General features: G+C 47.4%; 1 protein-coding gene across 1 annotated transcript; it reads left to right on the forward strand.

Annotated features, from left to right (window-relative positions):
- The first annotated feature begins 3,483 nt into the window (after positions 1-3,483).
- Positions 3,484-4,020, forward strand: LOC122009082 (dirigent protein 22-like). The gene has a single exon (XM_042565091.1). It carries the CDS (start codon positions 3,484-3,486, stop codon positions 4,018-4,020), a length of 537 nt encoding a protein of 178 aa, XP_042421025.1.
- The last annotated feature ends 8,676 nt before the right edge of the window (positions 4,021-12,696 follow it).

A 12,696-nucleotide genomic window follows, 5' to 3' on the forward strand; every position in this document is an offset into this window, starting at 1 on the left:
GCTACAAAAAAGGATATTGTTGGAGCAACATTGACTATTATGAATGTATGAAACTTGTCTTATGCACTTATTGTATTTAATTTATATTCTAAGCACTCTTGTTGCCACAGAGAGCTATAGAGGAAGAGCGATACAGCGATGCAGCTTTCATTCGTGATCATGTTGGGGCAAGACCGGTCAGTTTATTGGAATTAACTTGTTGCTAATTCTTACATCATCTTCATTATGCTATGCTTGTCCCAATTTTTTGGTTCCAGCTACATGAAGTTATTCACTCCATGGAGCTTTATTCATTTTGCTATATGCAAGGCTATAACAGTAGCTGCCAATTCTTATATACTAATTGAAAAAGAATCAGCAAGTGAGAAAAAAGAGTTCAATGAAATCCTACAAGTTGAAGATTGTGATGAGACTTGTTCATTAGTTGGCTATTGTTCATTAGTTATAAATGGAACTTATTTGTTTATTTGTATTGAGATCAATTTTATTTAAACATGAGATATGTTTCTTCATTTGTGACTGTAATTCTTGAATAAGTAACATTTTGAATGATATTGATGTGAGGAATATTATTTCTTTTGTGATTATGATTCATTATTATATATTTATATTGAAATATAATATATTGGTATTAAAAGATAATAATTTAAAAGATAACAGTTTAAAACAGTTGTTGTTGTCTATCACCCTCAAAGACAACGGTTAAAAATCGTTGTCGTAGCCCCAAAAATGATTGTAACGGGCAATGTTATTAAAAAAACTCTAAACAACAACGATTTTAAACCGTTGTCTTTTCATTCAAAGACGACGGTTTTAAATCGTTGCAAAACTGTTGTCTTTTCAGTCAAAGACAACGGTTTAAAACCGTTGTCGTCCCCCCACTTTTAACAACACTGCCAATTACAACGGTTTTAAAGGCTTATGACAATGGTTTTTAATCGTTGTCTTTTAATGTTTTTGTTATAGTGCTTCTGATAGTGGCGGCTACTAGCAAACTGATGTAAGAAGGCAACCCATAAGTCTTTGAAGCTGCGTATATATCCGTCCAGCAGCCTTCAGAACCATCTCTGCATCGACCTGGAGAGGGTTGTGAGGAAGACTCGACACTTCACTCCATCTGTGTACTGGTGAAGTGTGGTCGCATTGTCAAATTTATTCAGATGATTGTCTGGATCTGTCGACCCATTGTACTCTCCGATCGCCAATGGAGTATAATGCCTCGGCAGGGGGTCTTGCAAGATTTCCTCGGAGAACTGTTGGTTGATCTGTACGGGCGACGCGATGCCTTGGGGCGCCTTACCTTTACGCGCGTCTCGAACGGGAGCGTCATCTGAGGATGATCCCCTCTCTTGGTTTGTCTGGGTTATTTCTGAGGGGGTTTGGAATAGGGCGCGATGGAAGGGGATTGGTGCGAGAGGCGCTTCCCCTGGCGTACCAGTCGACTTTCTATTTTGTCCCCATACAGAGAGTTGTTCTACTTGGTCTTCATGCCTTGCTCGTCCTGCTGCCGATGTCGCGGGCTACGACTCTAGCCGATCCTGTCAAAAAGTAGATGAGATGGATGTTGGGGATGTGGCTCTCCGGTTGACCTCCCGTGGACTTTGTTCCGATCCAGCAACACAAGCAGCGTCAGTGCCGAGCCAGGGAAGGGTCCCCGGCGATGACCCTCCGACGCTCAAGTCAATCTTTGGCAAAGAAGAAGAAGCAAAGAGCGAAGCAGCAAGAAGACTGTAGCGTAACAGTAAAATATCGCATACCTCCGTCGATACTTGGACTCCCTTTATATAGAACTCCTGTAGCGTGGTGCACGCTTCCCAAGGTGGGCACGCTTCTCAAAACTTTTCTTGAAAAGACCTGTCAGTAAAGTGTCCCTGACACAGTACCTTAACGAGCCGAGCATATTTCTGAAGTGATAATGAAAGCTTCCGTCGTACTATCATCTATATGACCATGTCGTCCGTTGTACGATCCTTTGTCTGACCATGTCGTTTGTCAGCGACACTAGCTTCCAAAAGGATATCAAAAGATAGCATGCTGTGCATGTTGCTTGACCGAGTGGAATAGTCACTCAGTCGGAATTCCACTGTCCACGTGCTGTCGGTTGTCAGGTCGAGCGAGATAGTCGCTCGACCGGAAGTCCATTGTCCGTATGCTGTCTGTTGTCGGGTCGAGCGGGATAGCCGCTCGATCGAAAGTCCACTATCTGCATGCTCGGCTGATGTTGTGTCTGCTACTAGGCCGAAGTTGAATCCTTTCAATGCCAGGCCTTGCTGTCTAGCCAAGCGGGGTAGTCGCTCAACTCGGCTTCTGAGCGTCGTTCTCTCTTGAGCATCGGTTGTTTGAATCCTTCCCATGTCGAAGTCGACGATGGGTCGGAGCCCTCTCCCCGGTAGGAACATGATTCGCCCGACCGACCGATATCGTCCACTCGTTGACCGTCTTAATTTTGACCTCCACCATGGCATCAAGGTAGGGCCCCTCATCTTCATCGCATTAATCGTGATTTCCACCAAGCACTGGTGGTCACGGCAAACTAAGTGACACCCGATTTCTATCACGGCAAACGAAGATGGAGAGCTTCTGCTTGCTGTAAGTCGATTAATGATCATTACTCGTCGAGTATTGAAACACCGACCGTTTCACTCATTATTACTCGACCGTTTTGATTCTGTATTAATCTCGAATTTAATGTATCTGTTACATGACAATAAAAGATTTGTTGTTCTATAATATCACACCTCATCATGAGATTCTCAAAATCAACAATGTACTCTTTGACGGATATATTGTGTTAAAAGCTTAATTTCTGTTAAAATTTAAATTCTTATAATATTTATTTAGTGAAATATAATTCTGCTCATTGTTATTTAAAGTAAAATAAATCTCGTTATCTAGTATATTAACAATATAATTGGAAGGCTTATGATCATGTGAACAGAGATATATAACAATAACAATTGACGTTGACCTTGATGCATGTATGAATTATAAAAGCCGGCAGGCTCTTGACAATTAAGAAACGTTGAGGACCTGCTACCGCCAATTATGTCAACCACAAAGTTGCCATAGATTTAAGTCAATGAAATCGATATCGCAGGGAATTCCTGTACATGTTCCTCGTGTTCCGTTGGAAAGTTCTCAAAGACACACGGCATGCATATTTAATTATATAATTTGATGATCGTCAAGAAGTTTAATTTTCATTTGCAGGAAAATTCTCATTTGCAGGACGCGAATATCCCTGCGACTCGCTGCAGAGTCCATAATAATTGATTTGGCAGTTGCTGTGTTTCCGTTAGAAGACTCCCGCCCAGTATAGTATTTGTGGAGCTAGAGAGACGTATGCGACCTGGCTCTTTTGCATAAAATTATTATGCGACCCCACACGCATCTCCATGCCGCTATATATATAAACACCATCGTTCCATCTCTTAACGCATCCATTCGATTACTTCAGAATTAAATTACTTCATCTCCATGATAATGGCATCATCTGCTCCCTCCTCCTCCCTCCTCCTCCACCTCTTTGTGCTCTTCGCCGCCGCCGCAGCCGCCTCCCCCAACCGCAACGGCTACATGCACCTGCGCTTCTACAACCACGAGAGGATCCTCGGCTCCGGACCCAACGCCACCGTCGTCTACTCAGTCCACCGCACCACCTCCTCCTCCGTCTCCGGATTCGGCAACGTCTATGTCTACGACAACCTTCTCCGAGCCGGGGTCGAGACCGACTCGCCTATTATCGGTCGGAATCAGGGCATGGGAGTCGGGTCGAGCATGGCCGAGAACTCCGGCCTCACCAACTTCCAGCTGGTTTTCACCGCCGGCGAGTACAACGGCAGCTCTCTCGCCCTGCAGGGGTTGTTCCCGGTGGCTCCGCTGGAGACCGTGTTCGAACGGGCCATCACCGGCGGCACCGGAAAATTCCGGTTGGCCAGAGGCTACCTCCTGACCTCTGAAGTTCATGCGACGAACACAACCCTCACCGGACAACTCGACGCTTACATCACCTTCCGTTGAAATCAGTGGAAGCCATTGCATGCTTAAATAATATTAAAATTTATATATGTATTTCATTATTTTCCGTACTTATTTTATATATATTAAAATAAATTCATCTTCTTAAGCCACTCTAAATTGTACCAGCCGAAAAAAAATAATGATATGATTAATTAGTTCTGCTTTATCTTTATTTTATGTATTGTTTTAGCCCAAAGCAATACATTCATATTTTGATCGACGTACCTTCGAAATATTTTATTCATCAGTCTATAGATAGCTTCGATGCCCTTTAGGCTAAATAATATCATATTGTAATAAAAGATTCTATCAGTCATGATAAAATTGACATTCTCTTGATCCTCCTTTATAAGTGGTACATGATGATAGTCTTGATATATGTCCAGCATATAGATCAGCTCGTAACTCACCGTGATGTCTACCATTTGGTCAATACACGACAGCGGATAGTAGTCCTTTGGGCAGACTTTGTTCAAAGTCTCGGAAGTCAATGCGTATCCGTCATTTATTATCCGACTTTGAGACTAGCACCACATTAGCTAACCAGCTCGAGAATTGTACATCACGGATGTGCCCGACCTCTAGTAGCTTCTCTACTCGTTCCTCTCGGATGATCTAATTCTACTCTGAGCTGAAATCTCTTTTCTTCTGTTTCACTGGTTAGACGTTTGGTCGGACATGCAATTCATGCTGTGTTATACTCAGCAAGATTCTCGGGAGCTCATGAGTCACCCAAGCAAACATGTCGTGGTTTTGCCTTAAACATGCAACCAGCTCCGTCTTCTTTTCTGCAAAGATTGGCCGCGATGAAAGTAGTGGCCTTCGACCGACTGGATGCACTTGGACTTCTTCTTTTTTGTTGTAGACCAGTGCAAGAGGCTCTTCATGGATTGCATTTACTTCTAGCTGTTGTGCTCTCCGAGCGGCACACGCCTCCCTCTTTACCATTTCGACGTAGCATCGAGGGGGCAGCTAGTTGGTTGCCCCTTACTTCCCCGACCGAGTTCTCTACCGGGAACTTAATCTTCTGGCAAAATGTGGAGACGCCACTCAAAATTCATTGAATGTCGGTCATTCCAATATGACGTTGTAAGCGGATGAGGCGTACACTAGAATGAAGTTGGTCATCATCGTCCATCTAAGCAGATCCTCCCCAAGTGATATGGTCAGCCGAGCTTGGTCGATCGACAACACTTCATTGCCTGTGAATCCATATATCAGTATTGTCATGGGATGGAGCTCACTTCGCTCAATCTGAAGCAACTCAAAAGCCTTCTTAAATATGATGTTCACCAAACTCCCTGTATCTACGAAAGTACTAAGAATATTATAATTAGCAATTGTTGCTGTGATGATCAAGGCATCATCATGAGGGACCTCTACTCCCTCCAAGTCCCGAGAGCCGAAACTGATCTCTAGCTTTTTTACATTCTCCTTATTGCACCCGACAACGTGTATTTCCAGTCATTGGGCATGTGACTTCCGAGCCCGGTTGGAGTCATCGTCAGGCCTCCTGCAATCATACCGATATCGCCTCGAGTAGCGTTGCTTCATTTCTCTTCTTCTCAGGCTGATGGGCATGACCGCTCGATAGATGCTCGTGCGGGCCTCTCATACTCTCATCACAAGAACTGCTGTCGGTGTCGCTCATCTCCTTGCATGCCTTCTTCTTGCTGTCCTCCTGATCGATTGTGATGGTGGCGATTGAACATCGGGGACCGGTGGCAAAATCTTGAACGTGTCGATCGGCGTGGCTTCAGTTTGAGTTGATAGCAGTCTCTAGTGTTGTGTGTTGGTAACCGATGATAGGAATAGAAGAGCTGCGGTCACTGTCTAGGCTCAACGATCTTCGTCTGCTCTGCCTCCCACTACAACAAAAACCCTCATAGACATCGATTTTCCACCGCTGTCTATTACATTTTCGACCGATGTCTATGAAGGTGATGTAAAAGGTCCGTCATTTTAGACATCGGGTTAAAACCGGTGTAATATCACTTAACGACACTGTTTCATCAACGGTGTAAAAGCGATGTAATATTATATGTTAATAACACCAGTTTTGGCAGCGGTATACGACCGATGTAATATTAGTTAATGACACCGGTTTTACAGCGGTGGAAAACCGATGTAATATCAGTATTGTTTAATGACACAAATTCGATTTCTAAAATAGTGAAAAATCGATAATATACAAACAAATCAATATCCATGTAACCAACACATAAATATTATTTTTACAACATAAAAAGATAATAGATATTGTACACATCAATTCCGTATCCATAAATTACACAAATATTCTTCTTACATCAAGTAAGAAGCCCTTTTATTCAACTGTTCGACATCCATCTCTTTGCTTGATTTCTTCTTCCTCATGGAGGCCACCTTCTTTATCCTTTCCTTTACGTCAACTGCAGTTGCATCTGCCACTTCAGCTTCAATGTCTCCTTTCTCCTGATTTTGATCATGCTCCTCTTGTTCCTTTGATGATTTTTCCTTCTTGGATTTCTTCTTCTTTAAGATTCTGTTCTCTGAAGGAGCACCAACACTTTCTTTCTTCTCCCCTTCACTATTTTGCTCCAGTTGCATCTTGTCTGCATAACAAGTGATCCTGTCCGAATACTGAACCAACGGACGCTGGGCACGTGGCGCTCCCCGGCTGCTGGTGTGGATCTTCGACTGGCTGCACGAAGCTCCGACGAACCTGCACAGAAGTCGGGCCGGGAAGGGGTTCCTGGCGGCGACCCTCCGACGCTCAAGTCAGGCAAGCAAGCTGTGAAAAGTGGCTCTCGAAATATTAGAACGCGTACCTCCGGCGAAGGATGAGGGCCTTTATATAGGGCAACGGAGAAGCGAGTGCACACATATCGAGGTGTACACGTGTCCGTGGCCCATACCCCAGTAAGGGCTTGTCAGTGAGCTTACCTGACCCATACTGCTACAGTCCAAGCATGTCCTCGATGGGACAGCGGAACCCCACGTCGCGTGATTTGGAGTATGCCCATATCACGAAGCATGCCAGCTGTCAGAAGATGTCCCTTGTCTTTTTCCCCGAACTCCTGCCGTGCGTCCGACTGGCCCACGTCCACCTTCCGTCCGACCGGTCATGTATGATGGTCCACTTGGGAAATTATCGGTAATGTGTTTTGTGGCGACTGTTAGCAGTATGCTTCATGTCTTCGGCCGAGCGTGCTATCCGCTCGGCTCTACGATCTTGCCCAATGAGCGCCGGAACCCCGACTTCCATAGGGGTGCCTTTTGCCCTCGGCTAAACACCGGGCGGCCGCACGGTCGGTCAGCCCCCTTTCTTCGGTCGGCCTAGCTGGTCCGACCTTCTTCGATGGACCGCCCGGTTCTTTGACTTCCACGTGGCGTTGACCCCTTACAACGAGGGTCCCCTGTTCTTATCGCCGGATCACTTGCCTCCCCTTCAAGTCTAGTCGAAGGAGGCGATTAGTCCGACTGACTGGACTGCGAGTCTGGCCGGGCGGCTAGTATCCTCCGATCGGCCTACCGCAGAGATGGCCTTGAGTGAATCAACAGTGGCCTTCATCGGATCTCCTCGTAATCTGTGCCAATCTTCAACATTAAGGCTGAGCATGCGTTCATTAAATGCTTCGAATGGTCGAATGCCACGTGGCGCAATGCCATCATCGTACGGCGGCGGTGGCATGGTGCTTTGATGTGATTGAAGTGATTCAAAATGGACGGCCCGATGCACGCTTTGATTCCCGTGACCTGGATCCGACGGTGGAGACCGCCCGGCCTCCACCCTATAAATCCTTCGTTTCCTTCTCTCTCGCATTTGCCTTTGCGATTTCGACCCCTGCCCCCAGTGCTTTGGAGCTCCGGCGATTCCGCTTCTGCTTTCCAACGACCTCCGACGCCTTCTTTCCGCTCCTTCTCATCGTAAGGCCATCTTTCCTTGTTTCCGGTGCTTTCCTTAGATTCCTTTTCCATATTTTCATCCTCGGGATATCTTTTCATTCGCTGTCTTCCTCCTTTTGCCTTTTTGCCTTTTCGATTTCTTCCGATCGGACCATGGCTAGTTCTTCTCATCCGGAAGACCAGTCCCTTGTGCCATGGTACACCACCATGCAGTCACGCTTCGACCGGCGTGACTTTGATATCCTGACTGATAATTTTGATATTCCCGACGATTTTGAACTTCTTTTAGCCGGTCCTTCCGCTCGGCCGCACAGGCCGCCGCGCGGAGCCTTCTGTGTCTTCCGCGACCAATTTACCGCCGGTCTGCGGTTCCCTGTACATCCTTTCATCATAGATGTTTGTAATTTTTTTGGTGTGCCGCTCGGCAGTCTAGTACCCAACACCTTTCGTCTCATCTGCGGTGTTGTTGTTTTGTTCAAGATTCACAACATCCCCCTCCGACCGGAGGTCTTCTTTTATTTCTACTACCCTAAGCAAGCCGAGCCGGGCACCTTCATGTTCCAAGCTCGACCCGGCTTAGTCTTCTTCAACAAGCTACCTACTTCCAATAAACATTGGAAGGATTATTTTTTCTACATCTGTATGCCCGATCGGGCCAACTTCCCGACCCAGTGGTAGGTCAGCCTACCTCCCACTCCCGAGATGAAGAAATTCAAGACCCGACCGGACTATCTCCACGCTGCAAATATACTAGCCGGTCTGCGACTTGACATCAACAAGCTTCTTCACGAAGGAGTGATGTACATCTTCGGCCTGAGTCCTATACGGACTCCTCTTCCGACCAGATTCGGTAAGAATTTTGCTTGGGCATTTGCTTTAATTGCTAACTGATTTCTTTTCTTTCTCCTGCAGCTGACATCATCATGGATTCGGTGATGGCCGGCGTTCTGAAGAGAAAGGCGGCGGCGCAGGAAATGGAAGCGCTGGGTATTCAGCCGGTCGGCTCCCATGAAGGAGAGAGCGGGACTCAAGCTGAGTCGGCCGCTCAAGCTTCTCAACAGAACGTGGCTAGCGGAGCCACCCCCCCCCCCCCAACCCCCGGAGAACCAACTACCCCCGAGGAAGGTTCCGCTCGGGAGGAGGAGCAGCCTCTACAAAAGAGGCGCCGGGTGGAGACTCCGCTGCGCTCTGCTACCTCCGCGGTCCAACCCTCCGACCGGGCCACCGCAATTGCTCGAGGCAAGGCGCCTGAGGCCGAAACCATTTCGTTCGACCGGACGCCTTCTGACTGGGACGAGCCAACTGCTCCAGTTGAGGCTACTCCGATCAGCACCCTCCCGCCCGCTCGTCACTCAGTCCAGCGCTCGACCATTCATTCCCAGTTTTCTGCGTCGGCTTCTGATCCCCTTCCGACCGTCGGTCGGACGACCCCCGGTCATGGCCGCATGATTCGGGTCACTCTTCATCTACCGACTGAAGAGCTGCTGCCAGAGGCCGACCGCCCAACCGCGCCCGAGCACACCATTACCTTGAAAGGGCCCCTAGCTGAGATGTGGGCCGATGCTCGGGCACGCACAGCGCTGATCCCCCTCCGAAACTTGGCCAATAGCCACATGCGGGAGGCCACGGGGGTAAGTTTGCTCTCTACGAAGTTTTGTATGCATTCTTTCCGATCGGCCGCTAACAACTATAATTTTCTTTTGCCAGAGATGGGTGGAGGAAATTGCGGTTTCCAACCGCTTGGCCTTTGTGGATGAAGAGCTGCGACAACTGAAGGCAGCAGTTGGTCTGTCCGGTCCTCAGGGCCCTTCATATTCCGAGCTGCAAAAGGAGCTGAAGAAGACTCAAAATCTGCTGGCGGCTGAGCAGAAGAAGACAGCCGATCAGGCCCACGCCCTGGCCGAGACCGAGCGACAAGTCAAGTCGCTCGACACAAAAATAACCTTGGCCACCACTCGAAAAAATACAGCTATCTCCGATCTGGAGAAAAAGAACGTGGAGGCTCGGGGCCTGGAGCTGAAGATAAAGGAGTTGACAGAGCAGCTCGACAGGGAGAAGGCGGGCCGCTCGGCCGACGCGGACAAGCTTTAGAGTCTGAATGAGGCCCTTACTAGCTCCCAGGCGACCTTCAAAGAATATCAAGATGCCGAGCCGAGTCGAATCGCTGCCTTAAGACAGAGCTACATCCGCTCGCCCGAATTCTCGGAGAAAATATGCGAACGGATGTACACAGCCTTCGACTTGGCTATGACCGCCACCACCACTTATCTGAAGTCTAAGGGTCTTCTTCCGGAGTCTACTACTATTCCGGCCGGCGATCAAGTGGCGCTTCTGAATAACATTCCCAGGGACCTCTATGATTATATTGAATAGTTTTCTGTAATTCGGCCCCCTGCCCGGATATCATCCTTTTTTGTAATTGGGCCGCTCGGCCTTAAGCTTTTCCTTGAATGCCATGTTTTCCTGGTATTTGCTGTCTCCTTTCATAACCAAAATGTGTGTTTATCCGCTCGCTCATTATTACTTCTCGTGCTCCCCCAAAAGGGATTTTAACAAAGTAATCGTCGTGATCTCCCCGCTCGGCGAAATATACCGTGTTCTCTGATGGTAGAGCTCGTTTACCAAATGCCAAGTACTTTTGGATACTGGGCCAATCGGAGCGTAGAGACGATCGAACGGTATCGAAATCGCGTGCCTCGGGACATTAGATGCTTTAATCCGCTCGGATTATTTATAGACGCCGGCTCGTCTCTCGATTTTTAACGTCGGAGCTCGACGGTCCTCCGCTCGGAGGGTTTATAGACGCCAGCTCGTTTCTCGATTTTTAACGTTGGAGCTCGACGGCCTTCCGCTCGGAGGGTTTATAGACGCCGGCTCGTCTCTCGATTTTTAATGTCGGAGCTCGACGGTCTTCAGCTCGGATGATTTATAGGCGCCGGCTCGTCTCTCGATTTTTAATGTCGGAGCTCGACGGTCTTCCGCTCGGAGGGTTTATAGATGCCGGCTCGTCTCTCGATTTTTAACGTCGGAGCTCGACGGTCTTCCGCTCGGATTATTTATAGGCGCCGACTCGTCTCTCGATATTTAACGTCGGAGCTCGACGGTCTTCCGCTCGGATGATTTATAGACGTCGGCTCGTCTCTCGATATTTAACGTCGGAGCTCGACGGTCTTCAGCTCGGATGATTTATAGACGCCGGCTCGTCTCTCGATTTTTAATATCGGAGCTCGACGGCCTTCCGCTCGGAGGGTTTATAGACGCCGGCTCGTCTCTCGATATTTAACGTCGGAGCTCGACGGTCTTCCGCTCGGATTATTTATAGACGCCGGCTCGTCTCTCGATATTTAACGTCGGAGCTCGACGGTCTTCCGCACGGATGATTTATAGACGCCGGCTCGTCTCTCGATATTTAACGTTGGAGCTCGACGGTCTTCCGCTCGGATTATTTATAGACGTCGGCTCGTCTCTCGATTTTAACGTCGGAGCTCGACGGTCTTTCGCTCGGAGGGTTTATAGACACTGGCTCGTCTCTCGATTTTTAACGTCGGAGCTCGACGGTCTTCCGCTCGGACGTTTATAGACGTGATGTGCGTAGATTATATACTCTTTTATGCATGTTTTTACGCACATTTACATACTTTGAGCATGCTTGATCTATGCACTTTTATATTTCCAGCTTTCCTTTTAGCATATTTACTCTTTTGGTTCGGAGATCTGCTTTTTGTGCATTTTCTGTACACAGGAGTCGAAATTGGTGAAGATTATGCGTCCTCGGGCAAGCTTGGAAGGAATTGAAGGGAGAGAGCATCAGGCCGTGTACCACACACGGCCGTGTAGTTTTAACAGGAAGGGAAGAGGACATGGCCGTGTGAATCTCACACGGCCGTGTCTTGATTTGAAGAAATTAGAGCAGATGCCTTACATGGCCGTGTAGATCTACACGGCCGTGTGAGGTTTCCAGAGGCCAAGCAGGTGGTGGCCGTGTGCACCACACGGCCGTGTAGCATTTCCAGAGACTAAGCAGGTTGTGAGTCCGTGCAGCTTTGGCAGAGAAGGAACTGGACATGGCCGTGTGAATCTCACACGGCCGTGTCATGGGGCCGTGTGGCGCCCGATTTCCTCCTCTATTTAAACCCTCCTTCATGAATTGAAAGGGGATCTCTCCCCCTTTGGGAGAAGGCAAGATTTGGTGGTATCCTCCCATTCTTGGGAGGATTTCTGGGGAGTTCTTGACGATTTCGACTCCGGAGCGAGGATTGGATCCGAAGACGAGGCTTCTTCGTAGATAAGTTTTTTCTTTTCCCCTTTTCTTGGTTTCTTGGATTGGGGATTTAAGAAATGCTTGTAATCTTTATTTCTTCGGGTATTCTTCCTCGATTCATGGAGTAGATCTTGTATTCTAGGATTAAGGGAGTATTTGTATGATGGATTGATGTAATCTCTTATGGATTTGCCAATTTCTTGTTTCAATGATATTGTCTTGCTTGTATCAATTAGATCTTGAATGATTAATGGTGATTTGTGCTTAATTCTCATTCTTGATTGATTGTTTGGATTTCTTGTGGACTTTGTAAAGATAAACTCTCACTCGATCATCCGAGGGATCCACGTGACAGGTGCAAGCCCGTGTAAGGACGTTTGAGAGATAATCTTGAAGAGGAAATAGGAATATTCAAGAGAGTAGGATGGATCTTGTGATTAGTTTCTTGTATCTTGATAGATTAATAAGTTGTGGGCTTCTATGTTGATATCTGAGGAAGGCATAGTAATAGGTGCGCTTCTGTGTAA

The sequence above is a fragment of the Zingiber officinale genome, chromosome 1A (genome assembly GCF_018446385.1).
Source record: "Zingiber officinale cultivar Zhangliang chromosome 1A, Zo_v1.1, whole genome shotgun sequence".
In the NCBI taxonomy this organism is placed as follows: Eukaryota; Viridiplantae; Streptophyta; class Magnoliopsida; order Zingiberales; family Zingiberaceae; genus Zingiber; species Zingiber officinale.

Bases quoted from the DNA above. Each gene is read 5' to 3' on its own strand.
- LOC122009082 (XM_042565091.1), top strand. From the start codon at position 3,484: ATGGCATCATCTGCTCCCTCCTCCTCCCTCCTCCTCCACCTCTTTGTG.